Source organism: Rissa tridactyla, chromosome 1 (assembly GCF_028500815.1).
Source record: "Rissa tridactyla isolate bRisTri1 chromosome 1, bRisTri1.patW.cur.20221130, whole genome shotgun sequence".
In the NCBI taxonomy this organism is placed as follows: Eukaryota; Metazoa; Chordata; class Aves; order Charadriiformes; family Laridae; genus Rissa; species Rissa tridactyla.
The window spans coordinates 68289228-68308763 of record NC_071466.1 but is presented as its reverse complement, the minus strand read 5'-3'; the positions used below and the strand labels follow the sequence as shown (position 1 = coordinate 68308763).

At 40.8% G+C, this 19536-nt stretch overlaps 1 protein-coding gene across 6 annotated transcripts in view; it reads right to left on the bottom strand.

Moving 5' to 3' along the window:
* The window catches only part of MCF2L (MCF.2 cell line derived transforming sequence like), a 170070-nt gene that overhangs the window by 100713 nt on the left and 49821 nt on the right, over positions 1 to 19536 (bottom strand). The window contains exon 1 of one of the 6 annotated variants that reach the window (XM_054191231.1): positions 3860 to 5280. The exons of 4 other annotated variants lie outside the window; for them this stretch is intronic. In XM_054191231.1, coding sequence (XP_054047206.1) covers positions 3860 to 3971 — 112 coding nt within the window. In that variant the 5' untranslated portion in view covers positions 3972 to 5280. Of the gene's footprint in view, positions 1 to 787; positions 3223 to 3859; positions 5281 to 19536 lie in introns of those variants that run through there. One more of the 6 variants, XM_054191243.1, reaches the window with a different exon arrangement.

The following is a 19536-nucleotide window of genomic DNA, read 5'->3' as shown; positions in this document are numbered from 1 at the left end:
CTATGGATTCACACCCAACTCTCTTCTCCAGCTTTCTGCTGGAAAAAGTACCAGGGCACTGCCAGCAGGGCAAGTAATGGAAGTCTCAAGCATGGAAACTCCAAATCTCAAATAAATCCCTTTTCAACACATTTATCCAGCCAGCAAATGAAAGTGTGAATGCAGCAACAGTAAACACAGCCTTACACGCCTGGACCTATCTAGCGTGGGGACCAACAGTAATAAAGTTGTAGTGTCAGGCTTTAACACTGACCAGAAATCTCAGTGTTTACGCAGGCTCCAGGCAGGCTTTGGCTATGTTGAAGCTTTCCGTACTTAAGTATGTCTGCTATATTTATGTATTCAGTCTGATGTTTCCTGCATCCACGCATTTTGCTATCCCACCTGTAAGTTAACACCCTCTTCCCACACAAGAAACCCCAATATCCAACAGAAACACTCATACAATTCCAGGAAAAGAAGCACCACATCTCCATCCCCTCGGCTGACACGGAAGATGCACCACAAGTGCTCTTCCTCTAGACTCCTCTTCACTATTTTTAGTGGATTACCCAGGCTGAGGATTAACCAAGCTTCATCTAACACTTTCACTACAGAAGCATATTAGTATTATACATCCACATCACAGCGCTGCCTCACCGTACCTCATCACAAAACTTCTTTGGATTGGACTGGGAGGATGTGGGAGACGGACAGTCTCTTCATCCATCCATTCATTACATGCCTAGAGTGTACACACGAAAGCAAACCGCCTCAGAACTTCAGTTGCTTTCATCAGAAAACTAACCTGAATCCAGTGTGAAAAGATGCAGACTACAGGATACCTCCAAAGATACTCCTCGTCCATACCAAGCGCAGCACAGACTGAAGACGGATGTCTCTAGAGTCTCCACTTGCCAGACTTGTTTTACAGCTCTCTGTTCAAGCTGACCTACTGTTCCTGTTTGCTTAGAGAAGGAGTGAGAAGAGGGAAAATCTCAAAGCACCACACCAGGAAGCCCATCACAAAGGGCCACAGCAGGTCAGCACCATGGAAAATCTCCCTTGCTGACAGGAGAGGTGTCCCCGCAGAAGACCACTTGAAGCCGTGGCTTTCCAGGGCTGAAATCCTCCACAAACTCTACAACTGCCATCCCACCTGCCTGCAGTCAGAGATGCAGAAGCACGCAGAAGATGTACGGTCAGGGACAGATGCAGAAACCCTGATGCCCTTCTGTCTCACAGGAGCCTGGCCATACCAGCCCGGGCCCTGCCTGCACCCTGTCCCAAACCTCTGCATTCCAAAGAGCAAGTGTTACTAGAGACAGGGCTCAACCACGGTGAGGGGATAAAGACAACACAGCCCACCCTGGGTAAAAGACACCCGCAGAGAGCAGCGCAGTGAGGATTAGGCCAAGGAGGACAGATCCAACTGTCCACAAGCTGTAAGTAAATAAAGTCTTCTTCGTTAAAAAGAAAACAAAACAGAGATGGATTTGATGAAGCATGAAGAGTCTGGAAGCCAGCCCAGCTTCCTTTATTAAGGTAAATAAGGTAATGCAAAATCAATATATGAACTAGGACGTTTATTGTTCACGTAAAGACTTCTGTAGGTTTTTTTTTAACATGCAGGAAAAGGGTAAAGTGACAGTGATCAAACCTGCTCTCAGCAATTTCCAGAGATGCTAATGAAGAGAGAACAAAGCCCTGTGAGACTCGAGGCAACAGGACCGCGTGGCTTAATTTTGTCACCAGGAGAAGAGAGATGCATACATCATGGGATTCACAGAATCACAAGCACATTTACTTTGGAAATACATGCTTGCTGAAATTTAAATTTTACCCAGCGTAGCTACAGGACAGAAATGTTCCCAGGCTGCAGTACCTCTCCTCTTCCACAATCTAAACCCTTGATCCACCTTCTGTGCAACTTTTGGTCTGGAAGTGCCACTGAACGCTAACTGAGGTCTGCCAGCAGGAAGGCGGGAAAACTCTTATCAGTCCAAAAGGCTGTAAAGCGGCTTTGACCAAAACAATGGAATAATTGTTACTGGATATGTAAGGTTAACATTAGAGGCATATAATTGCTTTCCTACTGTCAACATAAAATGGGTAACAGGAAGAAAAGGAAACAGAATTTTTGCATACTTCAGGACTTCAAACAGAAAAGGCTGCAACACAATCAAAAGGAGCTTGGGAATAATAATAAAGATGGGTGGGAGAGAAGACAGACAGCTTCCTACAGAAATGTACATTTCTCTGACTATACACATCTATATACAGTGAAAGGAACCTGTAAGTAAGAGATGATTGTATAGCATACAAGATTTATACTAAGGATCTGAGTCTGAAGGAAATTAGGCTAAAATGATCTGTTTTAGAATGTGCTCAATGTATTAAATTTATGTTTTTCTCCTATGCAGTCAAGGCTTTGCCTATTCTTGGCATTAGCTCCAATCCATTCATGAGTGGCCAACAGACACCTGAAATGCAGAAGTAAATAAATGTTGTCAAATAATTGGTGCAAGTGGTAACTTTTATGGCTACACTTCGAAGTTGACTTCAGTTTGATTACTACCAAGTGATGGTTGAATCCCAAAGGAAGGTAAGACTGAAATTTTAGGAGGCCTTGTTTTGCTTTGCTCTGTAAGACTGCATCTCATGTGTTTAAAATACAACTAATTTTTTTTGACTTTTCTTTACTGTGATTACCAGAAATTAACATCAAACCTTCTTCTAGTTTGAGCTGAATGGATTTAATTGTTAAATCTTGATAATTTATTAGATAGCACTCCTAAAGGTATCAAACCTTGGCATCATGAATGCCCAGAACAGATAAGTCAGGAAAGGTGAAATCTTTACATTTCAGAAGTTACCAAAAACCTTACCATTTTCATTCCAAACAAAAAAGATGACAAAAGACTCAGTAAGCACAGTACAAAAGAAGGCGTGAGCAAAAGGAGCCACCAGAGAGGCATTTTTCTCTTCCTATTTTTTTTCTAGGAGTGTCAACATTACAGAAAGGAATACTGAAAGGCCTTGAAAATGTTATATTTTCCTACAAAGGTAGTTTAGCTTATGTTGATTTCAATTTCATACGGTCCAAATTAATTTTAAAAGAAATTTTAAAAAAGTCCTGTTTTTTAAAAACCATAATAGGTCAGTGTGCATATAAAACCACAAAAAAAATAATTAATTAATGAAAAATCTGGTTTAGCTTATTTCAGCCAGGCAGGGTTAGCCTATTTCAAAGAAAAAACCCAACAAAATATAGCTTTACTAAACAAAAAGATTATATAATTATCAGTCACACTAACATATTATTACACTACATATTGATGAAACAGACTCTGAGATTGAATAAATGGCAGCGAGTCCTAAATTTAGTACATTACACTTAAAGATCAGAGGCTTCCTGATTTTTTGAGCACAGTCAAAAATAATTTTTTGTTGCAATTAGTTATATTTTTTTAAGAGTGGAGCACTCACTGGAGTTCTAAAGTATCAGAGGAGGGTTGGTATAAAGCATTAAAATCTGCGTTTGTTAGATACTATCATATACCTGGAAGTGCAAGGAAAACCAAGATAGAATGTTTTTCTCCAGTAAGTACTGGTGACAGAGTAATCGCTATCCATCAGTAATATCTAATATGCATAAAGATACATATTTTTTAACTATAACTGTTGCTGGATCCCTACATCAGTATGCTTTGAGAAAAAATACTCATTCCTGCAAGAATCATCCGAGTTGAGAAAATCTGTAACACCAATACTAGGCTACTTACGGCTCATATTCACCTCTTACACTGCTCAAATTTAAGTGCAAACATTCTATATAGATATAAATCACACTATAGGATCACCTATACATTCATCTCACCAGAGCATATTTGGCGTGGGTTATTTCGTGAGTGTCGTCTGCCATGCAGGATTTGGATGAATCTTGGTAGGACCCTAAAATGTCCTTCCCTTAAAAGGCGTCGTTGAGACATTGATGTGTATCCCTGTATCTTCACCAAGTTATTCACCAAAGGAAATAAAAAATCAGCTCTTCAGAATTACGCTCTTCTAATGCACTGAAAGATACTCTGATTTTGTTTTAAAATGTCAATGGAACATAAAATTTCTTTCTCAAATTCAAACTAGCAAAAAAGATAAAAAAGGAAGGCAGATTTAAAGAACTGGAAACGGGTACAGTTCAGCTATTTGTATTATATGTGCTCTTCCTGAGAAACCAATACCCGGTTTTACTACTAAGAAAAAAGGAAAATCGGTTGTACTTAATGGATGGAAAATGCCAAGACAGTTTCTGCACAAAGCTGCAAGACCTTCTCAGTTCCTAGCATGCTGCACCCAGCAGACAGGACATCTTGCCACAGCTTTCAGTCTGCTTTCAGTGTGGCTAGTATGAATAAAGAAGGCACGGCTTCTCACGTAAGCAGGACAGACTAGCAGATGAAATTTTCCCAAAACAAGCGTGAAACAGTCTGTTGTTCAGTGTTTCATCCAAAATAACTGTATCCAAACTGACAGCCCTTTGCTGTTTCCGATGAATAAAAGCCCTCGCAAAACGTGCAGTTTGTTAGAGCATGCCAGCCGCACACGGCGATCCAAAGCCGCTGCTCATCCCAAGTAGCTGGTACTATCGCCTCCGTCTTCACATCCTTCTCCTTAAGGGGAGGGATGGTCAGTTGTTGCAAAGAGACATCCAACAGTTTTCCTGAAGAAGGGCAAGTTGAGGGTCCTTCTTATAACTTCACAGTCTTGCTCGTAAGTTCACAACTCCGCACTCCAAGGGCAGAAATCTCACGCTAACACTTGCTGTATTTCCTACTTCTGTGTCTGAAGCACACTGTATTTCTCAGGGGACAGCAAACCAAATGAAAATTCTGTTGTCAATGTACTGTTGTCACTTAGAAACTCCTCTTTGGTTTGTTTCCCTAAGTTAGACTCTCACCATCAGTCCGTCTCCTCTTCCTCCCCCTGAATTTGCACAGAAGTGAGGACCGAGTCCCTCAAAGGCAAAGCCCGTTTCCAGGATATGTAAGCAGAGAGGTCTCACAAGAAAAACGTGAATCTTCCTGGGAGTTAACAAACAACTAATAGGAAGGAAGGGAGGGGAAATGAATCCCAGGCTTTCTTAAAACATATCAGGAAACCCTACACTGTCTGTTCCCCCTGTCTTTTTCAGTGCAGGAGAGAGGAAATTGATAATGCTGCTTTACTTGGCAGTTAACATTTTCCTCTCAGTTCTGTTTAACTATGTCCTGTATGGTCACAGATCCACCACAACCCCAATATAATACCACTGAGCAGATTAAAATGAATAATTAAATGTTTTGAAATATGGTGTACCAACAATTATCATTACTCTGAAAGCAAATTAAAACAGGTAACCTTTAGTTAAGTCACATTGAAGTAAATATTAACAAACTTATTACAAAATACTAGCTTGAATATACCATGCTAACAGAGGAGAATCATTACAGTTTTAGCTGGAAAATGTTTGACTTTCAACATGAAATCACAGGCACAGGCAAATGTGACAATCTTGAAACGTGACGATCCAGGAAGGTCTCAAAATAAATACAAACTGACGCATTTCATGCAAGTATCGCTTGTTTTCCAAATTCCTTACACTAAGGAGATAGGCCACTGCGTACTGCAGCCGTGCTACTCATCCTGGATCAAAGACCTACCAAGTGGAAGGAAGGAAGAAAGGAAAGGAAGGAAAGGAAAGGAAGGAAGGAAAGGAAGGAAAGGAAAGGAAGGAAAGGAAGGAAAGGAAGGAAAGGAAGGAAAGGAAAGGAAGGGAAGGAAGGGAAGGAAGGGAAGGAAGGGAAGGAAGGAAGGAAGGAAGGAAGGAAGGAAGGAAGGAAGGAAGGAAGGAAGGAAGGAAGGAAGGAAGGAAGGGAAGGGAACAGCTTAGTGGTGGAAAACCACCATGCTACACACTGCCACTGTACTATATATTCAGGGTTCAAACAAAAGAGGAACTGAAATAAGGCACAGCATCCATATTAGACAAAATTCCACATTTTCTTGTGCTGCTTGTTGCTGGGGAGCACAAAGCAGTGGTTCTGGGAACAACAACATCTGCAGAGACAACACAGCAACCTGCTCCTTGCTGCCAAGTTTCCAAGTGGAGGCACCAAACGCGACCAGGAGACAGCTGTGGCAGATTGCCAACCATCAGGGCTTTCCTCCTGTGACTTGTTGGGGGCTTTTGGAGCACACCAGCCTCATCACCAAAGGACCCAATGTGACAACTGAGTGGGACGCCAAGGATACTACACATCACAGAATCACAGACTGGTAGGGGTTGGAAGGGACCTCTGGAGATCATCTAGTCCAGCCCCCCTGCCAGAGCAGGGTCACCTACAGCAGGTTGCACAGGAAGGCATCCAGGCGGGTTTTGAATGTCTCCAGAAACTGGAGACTCCACCACCTCTCTGGGCAGCCTGTTCCAGTGCTCTGCCACCCTCAAAGTAAAGAAGTTCCTCCTCATGTTGAGATGGAACTTCCTATGCTCAAGTTTGTGCCTGTTACCTCTTGTCCTGTCGCTGGGCACCACTGAGAAGAGTCTGGCCCCATCCTCCTGACACCCACCCTTTAAGTATTTATAAGCGTTGATAAGATCCCCCCTCAGTTGTCTTTTTTCCAGACTGAAGAGACCCAAGTCCCTCAGCCTTTCCTCGTAAGAGAGATGCTCTAGTCCCCTAATCACATCTTCTTCCAGCAGCCGAGCCACCAGGTAGAAAAGTGACTGTTTGTCCCAGCGGTGTTTTGAGCATGCGGTGACACTAGTGGCACACGATGGAAACCTCACCAACAATTTGTGCAGAGGATTATTACAATGAAGCAAAAAGACGTTCTCCTTGCTTTCTTCACATATCAAATGCACACAGAAGATTGATGACTTGAGTTGTAAAGTTATTAAGTACACACAATCCTACTGAAAGCTAGCCATTAGCTACATGCCTGTCCGCAAAACAAGCTTTTAATCTTCTTTCAAGCACTCAAATTTGTGCCTAGAAGCAAAGAAATTAATCACAACAATGCCTATGGTGGTGTGCAATCAGAAGGAAACAGATGGTGTAATGCAGTCTCCAAACAGCAGCAGCCTCTATCTCCAGGAAAATAACCTGAATATTTTCCCTTGCCGTTGGCATTACTATAACAAAAGCTGCTATTAGAAGGATTTCTTCTCTGCTCTGTACTGCATCAGCAGACTACATAGCAGTGTAACGATGGTAACATTCTTTGAGCGTTAGTTGGCAAAACCAACTAGACTGCACCTATCTCTTCTTTCACATCATATAAACAGTAACATTCAATGGGTAACACCTCCACGATTATCTTTAAGTGACTACAAACAGCCTGATGGAACCAATAAAATCACGGCACTGAAACAGAGTATTTTTTCTCATGCTTCATTTCCAGGTCTGTTTCTGACCGCAGACATAGGGTTGCACATCGACAACAGGAGCAGCCACACTGACTTATGTCTGTATACACTCCCTCCGATTCTTCTTTTGAGTCCGGGGTATCTCACAATATTTTAGTACAATAACTTCAAATTTTCTTGGCAATCACTAAATTAAGCTGCCATCGCTTTCATCACTACTGGGTGTTCTCATCATTCCTTTCATCTTTTTCTTTGTATAGGAGCCTTATCTTTATGGGACATCTCAAATGCCCTACTGTGATTTTTCCTCCAAACCCTAACAATTATTTACAGGCCCTTCCCTACATCCTCACATTCAATGCAGCGCTGAAATGTTCACATTATAGGACCATGTATACCCTCCTAACTATACACTGGAAGAGGCTCTGGTAGCAGAATCAACGCTGCTCTGGAGTTTCTCCTGTGTTTCTTCCGCTCCTCAAAACAAGTTAATCTTCATATCTGCTGATATACCATGGCCACTGGTGTTGCCATTTCTCTTTAATTGTAGATCATGTTTTTCAGGGAAAAGAGTGCATCTCATGGATAAGAAAACATGGCACCTCTCATGCCTGGCACTTTGAGATCCCACCATGCACACGCCACACAGGAATCCACCTGTGAGATCTGGATCTACCACTTGTCCTGTCTTTTCCCCTGGAGTCCCTGCAGGCAGGAGATTCTGCAGAGAAACTTCAGTATCAGAAGTGCCATCATAACCCTGATAAAAACCTAGAGGACTGACTGCAAGACAGATCTCGCATGAAGAATATAAAAGGCTATGAAAATTATATGGGGAATTGCATCTAACTCACACACATGCAGAGCTCAGAAATTACTGTTTCTTGGAACAGTTTCTAAAAAAACAGATACAAGGGTACATACAAGGTAAATCTCATAGTCTTTTTAAAAAGGTGCAAGTGCCATGTGTATCTTTCAGCATCAACACATTCACAATAACAGTGGAAATGAAATGAGGGGGAAGGAAAGTGAAATGTTGTTTAGATTTTTCCATTTAAAGCATGCTTCATCAACTATCGCTGCACACATATTTATTTTGTTGAGGACAGAAGTACAAACAGAAGTACAAACAGAAAGCTAAATTGGACTCACGCTACATTATTGAACAAAATGATGGTTTTGCACACATTAAAAATATAACATACGAACTACTTCTAATTTGAAATGTAATCTGTTTTGTAGAGTTCAACACCCATATACCGTAACAAGGTAGCACTGGTTGTTGTTATGCTTAGTCCTGAACTTTCTTATAACTATACATAAACGTTGAATTATGGCACGTATTATGCTTGTGTTAATTTTTAAAATCAAGAAGAGGTTGACAAAACTTAATCCATGCCAGAGGCTAGTCACTAGGCTAAACCAGTAAAAAGTCAACTAGAGGCTGAATTTAAATGAAAAAGAAAGGGTAGCGGAGACATTAAAGACACAGAACTTCATATTTTTATATCCATAAATTCCACAAGGCTCTTGAAGAGGGAAAATGCTGAGGGAAAACCTGTCTGAAAACCCAAGAAATAAATTATTATTCCAGGAATATTCTAATATTCTTAAAATACAAGAAAAGAATGAATCTTCCTTTTTCAATGTGGATGAGATGAATATAAAGTCTAGGTACATCTTTTGCCTGTATTATTTTTATGCTTGTTAGAACAGTATTTTTCTGTTTCACTTTCAGGTTACTCTATCAGAACATTCTCTCTAACAAAAAGTTTAGAAAGGGCTCCCGTAGTGTAATATAGAGAATCTGTGAACTGAAATTACATTTAACAAAATACCATGACATATAAGGAGAAGCTGGAGTGGGGAGAAATCTCAGAAATAGATATGAATGGAGATATATCCTGGCAAACGTAAAAGCTATTACAAACAAGTTCAGTATCTCCCCAAAACATAGACAGTGATATAAATTCTCAATATTTTGGTATTAATTTATTAAGGGTTAGGAGTTAAAAGAATTATTTGGTTTTATAAGAAATCTACACCGAAACCCCGAATTAAGTCACAAGAGTGAATTAGGTTAGTTGTCCAAGCTTAATCCTAACTGGATGTATCTGCTCAGCGACAAACCATGATTGTAATAAGCATCAGATGAATATAAGTAGATCAGGACTGAGATAAATGGACAGCTTGCATTCTATTTATACTTGCACATTATGCTGCGGAACCACAGCTGCCAATCTTTCTTTAAAGTGATCTCTCTCAAAAAATAAAATTAAACTAAAATAAATCCTAAAATCAATACAGAGTGTTTCATAATTTAAAAGTACAATAAGAAACAAGAAAAAAAATCACAAGATATAAAATTAGGGTTTCAATATTCTGGAATTGATAATATTTAATTGTCAAGATAATGAAAAACTTGTAAAGCCTAACATCTGTCCCTCTAATTCAAGTAATCTTATATTGCATGTCTGAATTTCTTGAGGGTTAGCAATAAATTTGACCCATCTCTAAAAGAACAAGTTCCTCCACCATTAGCAACAGAAAATACTTGGAAAATTACAGTGGATCAGGCAAATAACTAGAAGAGAACAGCTCTTTATGACCAGCCAAGCAAAGTGCAGTCTAACATCTAAGACGACAGCTCTTCTAGTTTGTCCTTTAATGTAAGTCCTTTAAGTTTTGAAGGCAACCAGCAATCAATTTCAAAACTTCAGAGACATTCTGGGAAAGAGCAAGGAAACTACACTTAAAATAGTGAGGACCAGGAGGGCAGAACATGGGAAAAGCCTGATTAGCACCTGGTGTTGTTCAAAGCTGCAGGCTTTGGCTACTGTGATACTGGAGTTAATTAAGCAACCATCGCCACCAGCTCACTCATCCACTTAAATTCTGTTAGGTAAAATGACCTGGCAAACGACAATTACAGATTGGGGTTGAGCAGATTTGTCAGGGGTACAAGGCTCACCTTTTTGGTCAGAAGTGAAGGCATGTGAAGAACAGGAATCTGTTCAGATGAACAAACTCCTGTGAATTATTTCTGTCCTGTGCTTGATACAGCCCCATGCTTTGAGCCAACCACACTGGCTCAGCTCTCTGTTCAGTATCCAACTGCTGCTGCTGTGAGCGCAACCCAAGGGAGGGAGATGACCATGGCAGGCAGTGGGCCCACAGAGAGGGGATTTTTGTGGCAAAAGGAGAAAGAAAGTGATGGGGGACCCTTGACGTCACTGCACAGCTGTGCCTGCACACCACAGTTACGGCAAGGGGAAGATGCTGATGTAAAGCAGATAAAACAATGGCAGAGAAAACAAGTAACTTAAAATGGTTTATCAAATATAGCTTTATTGACAATGTCCTGTAAAGATACTACAGTTTTAGGCACATTAGCCATTACCATCACGTGCCAGCTACATCTGTAATCAATAGTAGTAATCAAACTAAGGGGCTGAGGGTAAGCAGTTGCCTTTGTACATTAAGTTATGCTAGTGGAAGCTCTGTTCAAAAATCATCTGTGTTTAATATATGTGTATATATGTATATATGCGTGTATATACATATCTATATAAACACATATGACCATATAAAAATGTCATATACATGCAGTCAACATTGACTGACCTTCCAGCAAACAGCTCTGTGCAGAATCAGATGGCGAAGAGAAAGCCGAAATTTGATGTTGAAAGAACTTTTGCTGGAATTTGGGAATACTTTCATTATGCTCAAAAGAGGGTTCTTGTTCAAACGTTGCATCTTTTGACAACTGCAGCAGGTACACAGTATTTCCCCACCGGCTTGATTTCTGGCAGAAGCAGCCAGACAGGGAAAAGGGGTTTCTGTCCATCTACCCTCTGGCCAGATACCGCTGCTCTCTCCAGCTGGGTTTGCCACATTTGAGATCAGTGATCAGCTCACTAATGAAACCTGCACTTCTTTCATTTCTCTACAGGAGACAGAGCAACCTCTTGCAGCACCACTTAGGAAGATGCTTCTCAATTGTTCAGAAAGGCTGATGTTCAGGACACTGCAAAATCTATGATTAGATGGGTGAGTTTAAGGTCTTTTCCTGAAGACGATACCTTTGACAGTTACAAAGTGTGGAACATGGTATGGACTTGGATCTATGCATCTAGACAGTTCCCAGAAGGGGTGGGCTCTGGCCATGGCTTATAGTATTCTCAATAATCGAATGTGTACAGTGAGAAATGACTGCTGCGCACCTACATAAATAGATGACATTGTCTTGCTGTGCTACCACAGGCCAGAAGCACCCTTAGAGCCTTCAATCTCTGCTACCCCATTTTCCTTCCTCTGAAAAATGTTCTCTGTTGCCACATGCTTTAGACCCAAGGGATCCTGTGCTCAGCTCTCACCTCTTCCCTGTCAGGCTTTAATTCTTTTTCACATTTCACAATCCTTCCTGTTTAGTCTCTCCATGAACGGGGTATTAATAAAGGAAAAGAGTTTTCAGTTGAGTAGCTGCTTCGAAATTCTTCTGCATGCACTGTTACACCAATTACAAATTTGTATGGCAGTAATCCACTCAGCACAAAAGAAACAGTGCTATTAATACTTCACAAAGCTGGTATGCAGCTATAAGTAATACCTTTTAGGGACCTTTTAGAGATGCTATAAAAATCCCTAGGCTGTAAGAACCTAATACGATTTTTCCTCAGGCCACTGTTAGGATACAGCACAGTAGGTTTTCTATTGCAACTTTCTGAAATGGCCATAGGGGTGCAAGAGTGATAAATCATCTAAGAGTTTGGAGAAAGAATAAGATTTTCATAAAGAATTAATGAATTGCTGAGTTCAATGATTGTTCGTGCAGGCCTCCAGAAAAACAGGATTTTCCCCATGTACAGGTAAACACATTTAGTTGAACTGGGATGAAGGGTGCTACTGGTGGGACATTCGGCAGATTATACTAGACAGTCAAAGTTTTAGTCTGTTCAGAGTTAGTTTGCCTCATTCTGCTTATCAGCTAGTCAGTTCTAATATACGTATTTTAATTACACAGCCGTAATTAAAGACATTCAAACAAATAGATCTAAACACACAGTGAGAGAGACACCAAGGGTCTTTACGCCATCTGGAACTGCAAAGGACTAGGACAAGTCCACATTTAAATTAAAAAATTTAAAAGCTCTTTGACAGCTAAGAATCAACAGAAAATTTCCATCTGAAAATGTAAAACAAATGCTGTATGATACGTAGTTACTTGGCTGTAACTCTTAGAAAGACTGAGAAACTCATTCCATCCATAGCATCCTACCAGCAAGTGCCAACACCGAATACAGCCACTATCACACAGGTACTGTCTTTGACCTGACCCCATACTGCTGCCAAAGGGAGCATTCCCGCTCCCAGTAACCTCCCCCTCTTGCTTCCCGGGTGTGGGCATTTGCATGGTGAATTATATGTGGATATGTTCCAGGTAGGACAAGCAGGACAGGGACACATGATGTGGCTCCTGGTTAAAGTCAATAACCCTGGCACAAAATGTGGTATGTGGAAAGCTGCTGAAATGACAAATACCTATTGTTTTCCAGGTTGGGCATACTGGTTAACGATTATTTCCTAAAATGAATACTGCAAGCTGTGCTTGTCTCTTCTGGATTCTTCAGCAGAGATCTTCACATTTAATAAAATAGTACTACTGATTACTGTTTATGGCTATACACTTAGAGCTCATATAAAGGCACAATAGGCAAATGCATCATTGGAGTTACAGTCTCCAAATGAACTATTATGTCAAAACATGTTGAAAGACACTGAAGATTTTGTGAATTTAGTATATGAACCAGAAACTGGCTGTGATGAAATCATGGCTCCTCTTGACATAGTCTCATTGCATGAAAACACTGAAGGAAGTAGCATTGTTAGTATGGAAGCTACCGAGAAAGAAAAAGCCAAAACATCACATAAAAAATTATAGCTGAGGAAAAACATTTTCCTGCATATTCTCTCATGTGAATAGAGCCTACAAAGAGTACAAAATGTAGTTCTCCACAGCTGTACAGATGTACAACCAAAGGTCAACTGCAGTCAGTAGTCCCTTCCTTCCTCTCAGAGTTTCGTCTCATTTGTTACATTTGGATTCATGGATTTTTTTTTTCCAGATGATCTAAATGGTGCTTGTCACTTGTCAGTTGAAGACAGTGCTGTGCCAACACTTTTTATTTATCCCCATACAATAGAAATGTTACACAGGCATGCTCTGCCGTCCATCAAGGATGTGTTTCTGAAAAGTGTGACAATTAGAATCATTACCCCATTGCTTTACTCTTCATTTCACTCTTCAACTGATTCGATCAATCCCATTTTGTCTGAGGAAGATGATGATGATGACACTGAAAGTGCAACTATTCAGAAAGCAGCAGCAACAATGCTCACACTAAAAGACTGAAAATGACTTGGTCTCAGGGATGAAGCAGTTGGGATCTTTGAGGAGAGTGATCTGCTCCAGAAAGCTGGCATCTCTTCCAGGTGACAATTCTGATCCTGCTTTCACCACTCCATCCACCAGGCCATATATACTGTCCCTGTGCATTTAAACTGTGTGTGTTTTGGTCCGTACACACATCCCACCCTCCCCACAGAAAAACCGCTTTGCCCTCCAAACAGCCTCTGTTGTTTCACCTGTGTGACTGACAACAGTTGGCAGACCAGGGTGGTCAACAATCAGCTGTGGAACTCCAAACCGAAGGACAGGCTCATCTCGGGAACCGGTCCTTTCATTTTGCAATCAAACATAAATTGGAGACTTGGTCACAGGAGTAATCTTTGCTCAGTTTTGAGATGTGCAGAGGCCGCAGCACATGGTGCCTCCATTAGTAATTCACAGGTCTGCACGGGACATTTTTAATTTTCTACCATTAAATACAGGCAGCGCATCTGGAAAGCATCACGCGTATCGACCTTCTTCCCCATCAGAAGAACATATGGGATTTTCAGATATATCCTTGGAGTCAGAACCAGGTAGGAAAATGAAACAGAAAATGCACAGATGCTGCAGTTCATGTTAAAGATACACAATAAAGAAACATTTTGGAACATCCCAGCCACTCCGAAATCCAAATAAATCCAAATCAAACCAAAGTTGTATCAGGGAAAATGTCGTTAGTGAGTGCAGAACCTTTGCAGAACACCAGCTTAACTACAGTTTATATAGCTCCTTATTAAACCATGCATGATACCATGCAAGCTTTTCTGCATCAGACTGGAGTGGTAGAGCACTCTGCTTTGCAGATACATGCCTGGACTTTGCTGCTGTCCTGGATACTTATAAGATCTTATATTTCCCTATATACAACCATTTATTTATCTTCAAACATTTAAAACCAATCTGGGAAAACTAAATATAGTACATGGATGTGTCAAAACAAAACAAAAACAAGTAAATAACTAAAAGAAATTACTGGCTAGTATGAAAATTAACAAAATCAGATTATTTTAAGTAGTAAGACCTAGAAGCCTTCATAAAGTCACTGTGTTTTGATCTATTAAATTTCCATTTAGAGTGAACAGGAAATTTTTTGCTCAAGAAATAATCTCTGCCACAATGCCACTGAAGCGCTTGTGTGCTTTGCTGGGAAGATTTTAACCAGTGGGAAAATTTTTAACAGTGCAGGCTGCCACCAAATTCCACCAGCCAGGCAGGCAACGGGCAACATGTGCCCTGCCCATGTGTCCAAGGACACAGGAGATTCCTGGAACATCTCCATCCTGGAACTCAACTGAGCATGTCCATAATACATAGATTGGCTTTGAGCAGGTGGTTGGACTAGATGACCCCAAATAAGTCCTTTCCAATCTAAATTATTCTATGATGGCCTTGTCCATTTAGCTCCTTTACGGTTATCCAGCTGCGTTCACTGCTTTGATTCCCACAGAGAAAAAGGGAACCATTTTTGGTGCTTAAATTATATCAGTTGTTTCCATTTCCCAGTGAATTAATAATTTAGCAGAATTTTATCTTCCTCATGTTAGAGTTATGTGAAGAAGCCAAGTGGTAAAGTAAAACATTAAATTATTTACAAGTTGTGCACACATGCAGGGAGATAAATGGTATAGCATTATATATTTAACAGTTGTTAGAAGTACAGAAGCTATAAGCATGATAGCCAAACTCCTTTGTCAACGGAGTAAAAAGCAGTCTTCAAGTATGTGTTAATTTTTTTAGACATTAAACAGCTAAAGCAAATGTATTTAAGGTAGATCTAAAATCTGTACAAACTTCAGAGCTCCCAAAGTAAGCACTTTCTGGCTGCAAATGAAGGAATGAGGCTCCATTTCCCTACTGGCAGAATTCTTCACGAAAGGCAATTAAAGCCCTGCTCCATGTTTTAGCAGGATGGAACTGAATAAATCACAAGTGTGCAGAACTTTCAAGTGCTGGCAGCTGATTAGGCTATCACAGACTAGGAGAATAAATTATAAATTCATTTGTAATGTAACAGATCCTAAATTCTCAAGTCTCCAATTACCATCTCTATTCAGTTTGCTTAAATGAAGGATTATGCCTTCTTACTTTGGTGCTTGAGAAATAAAGAACTAAGACATAATATTAAACGGCTGAATTTTTATACCTTACAACTCCAAATAACCTCTACACGTGATGAAGACAAGTACAGCAAACAGAACTCCTCATAATTCAGCCTTTCCAAATGTATTTACTGTCTTATATATGCAGCTGAACAACCTCTTTCAAATAAAATTTAACCAGAAATAGGTTTGAAAAATGGAAACAGGTTTGAAGCATCAGCCTTGGAATATATACTATAATGTAACCGCGATACAGAACAAAATACTGCTATACTCTTCTTTTTTGCCCTGTAACTTCACATTTGTCTTGAAAACCGATTTAAAAGATATTTCTTTCTTAATGTCCGTATATTTTACACAAAGACCTTCTGTTAAAATTCATCTGGCTATCTATCCGACCCCCCCTTCCCCCAAATGCACACAGACTGACATAGTTATTAAAGGATTGGCTGAACAAGATCTCCTTTCTTTTCTGAAGGGGGCCCCTCTAACAAAGGACCTCGGAAAGTAGTCTTTATTGTTAGGCACCGGGTGATGCAATCTTTATGGCAGCGATGATTTAGGATCCACTTCCTCTATGTCCTGACAAATAGTAACATCTCTTATCTACACTGTATTAGCATCCTCCTACCTCCTCAACTGTTCTGACAAACAGTTATGGCTTGTCATTGATTTTAATTTCAGCAGGAACCCCTTTGGGCACCTAACACAAGCTCCATCACACCCAGAAGGTAGCTTTCTATCCATAACGTGTTAAGCCCATAACCTCTGGGTGGTGCAATGACAGCAAGAGGAAAGGGTAAAGGCACCTCCAGCCTTGGGGCTTGCCACGGCTCCCCAGAAACACCCAATCTGGCCAGGAAGCTCACTCCTTTTCCTGGTGCAAGCCCCTGCCTCCTCTCACCAGCAAAAGACCACCAGGCGCAGGAGGCAGAAGGATCCCCAGCAGAATAAACACGGCTGCCGGTGCAAGGTGGACATGTGCCTGTGCCAGCTCAAGGAAGGCCAGTCAGTGAGAATGCAGTGTGAGGGGAAGGGAGGCTGGACTTGGGTGACGGAAGATGTTGGGCAAAAAGAGTCATCTTTTAATGAGAGGAGACAATACAAGGAGGGCTGTGGAAGGGAAGGGACTTAGTACAGGGGAGGCTGGGGAAAGGCAGCAGGGACTGAAGGAGAGTGAGGGCAGAGGAGATACAGGCACTGGGAGAGGAGGTGTAGTGTGAGGCTGGGTGCTGCAGGTGGACCTCAGGCAGGAGACCAGAGGAGGGACCTGCTTAGGATAGCAGCTGAGGGAAACTAAAAGGCCAAGATGGGAGTTAACTTCCCAGGACTCATTTGAGGAAAGAGGAACCCTACCATGCAAGGGAAACTGCTTCTGGCTGTGCCTGAATTCCTGTGCGCTTGTTGTTCGATGCTGGCTGACTGGAGCAGCTGTTTTGCTGTAGTGTATTAAAGAAAACAGGCAACCTGTTTTCTGGGATCATCCCGTTCATATTGTGTCCATGAAGAAATGCTCCTTAGCACACAGGCAGGGATAGAGAGGGAGTGAGAGCAGCGCACATGTGCAAACTAGACATCAGGATAAGAAACAACCTAATTACAGGTTATTTTGACATTACAAGTATTGGCTGTTTAGGGACACAAATTTTAATCAAGTGTGCTAAAACACAACACCTCGGTGAGTTACCTACTCTTACATGATCTTACAGACGATGATTAGTGGCCTACAGAGCAAAAACTGCAAGGCCCTGGAGGAGCAAACATTTGTCAGTCAGACAAACCCAGATGTACCTTGTTCGCTTTTCAGAGTGTATCTTATGTCTCAAATCCGTGATTTAAGGCACTTTTCCAACGCAAGAAGAGACTTGAGAGCTTGAATATATTCTCATCAAACTGCAAGACAACGAGAACTGATAACATACCCAAAGTAGGAAGTATAAAAATATTTATTTCTCACGTAAACTTTGCAAGTATTATAAATAAATAAATAATAAAAGTTAATGACCAGTAAATGACCAAAATGTTCTCAGATAACATTTAAGATAAACGATTTAGTGCTGCAAAATAGGTTTATTATGAGTATAGACTTCTAAATGGAAACAAGTATGTTTCATATCAAGGCTAGCAAAACAGCATGCACCTGCCACGTGTTTGGGCTTTTCTTGGTCAGAACAGGATAAATGACAAACCTTAGCAATATTTGTAGCTCTCAAGAGATGGCTTGGAAAAAAAATCAAAAAGGTGTCTTCAGAAAATAAATAAATAAATAAATTACTTCTAGTTCTTCTTATCCTTGTGGTTGATCACTTGCAGATACTTAAAAGTTGTTACTAATATAATGTACTGTTACTAATATAATGTACGCTTTGTCTCTACTTTAGTTTAAGCAATAATGCTTTTCAGATTCTTTTCTCCCATTTAATTTTGGATTCAGCTATGCTAAAACTGTAAATTGTAAATGATAATATTCACTGAACCAGAAAGGAAGAGAAACTTACTGGCTCACTGAAGTAACAACAAAATGTCAAACTAAAAGTAACACTTCAGACACAATCTGTATATTCAGCTTTCAGCCTTGTGCCTTCCCAGATCACCATCCTATTGCAGGTTTCTTCAGGCACAGTGCAAGGTCAAGATGCAAAGGGAAACACAGAGTCTAAGTCAACCACTGGTTGCACCTGCATCCTATTTACTCACCTTGCGAGTTAAAAATCTGGCACTTGAAGGAATTCCAGTATTGGTTTATACATACTAGAAATCTGAATTTCACTGTAATTCCTAACTATACTGTTTTCACCTTCAAAGCCTGCTCAAAAGTATTGCTTGAAGCACCAAGTATTTGTTTAAGAGGCATGAAGAACTGCAGAAGAGTTTGGATAAGTGCTGCCATATAAAATATAACTATTGCTACCTTTTACAGCAGTGAAATTAACTTTTGTGTAAAAACAAACTGTGTACAGATATCACATCTTAAAGTGTGGCAGTCTTCAGTTACAGGCAGGGGAGGGAACGAGCAGAAATGTCACATGTTTCTAACTGACACAACATGGAAGACTAAGAGCCTGATGTTACAGCCCCTGAAATGAACCCCAAGATAACTGGTGACCTCAAAATTAATTAACTTGAACCCTGACAGAGGCATGCATCAAGAAGTCAAAAAGTCTCTACCCAGAAACTGGGTTTAATGGGCAGTGGATCCATGCGGATCTCTGCAGAAATCAAGTACCCACAGTACTGTAATAAACAGACCAAGAAGAATCTCCCTGCTTTGCCAGACAACAAACCAACAGCCATAACGTTCCACCACAAAATACCTATTTCAGGTTTGAGGTTAACCAAGACAAGTAAACTTCTAAAGAGACGACCGTACTTGACTCAGTAACCCAGGAAACAGAAATTATGGGAGATGGTCACAAAGACCAGGAGTTTCACTGTTTCTCCTCTGGAATAACTGCAGAGCACCAGTGAAGGGACAGTCCCACCCTATCGCCCACCCTATCCCTGTTCCTCCAGTGCCACAGCCACACGTTCCCACTGCTGCCCTCGTACCAGCTCAGATGATGACAGGCTGAGGCAGGGCAGCCTACAGATTTGACAGT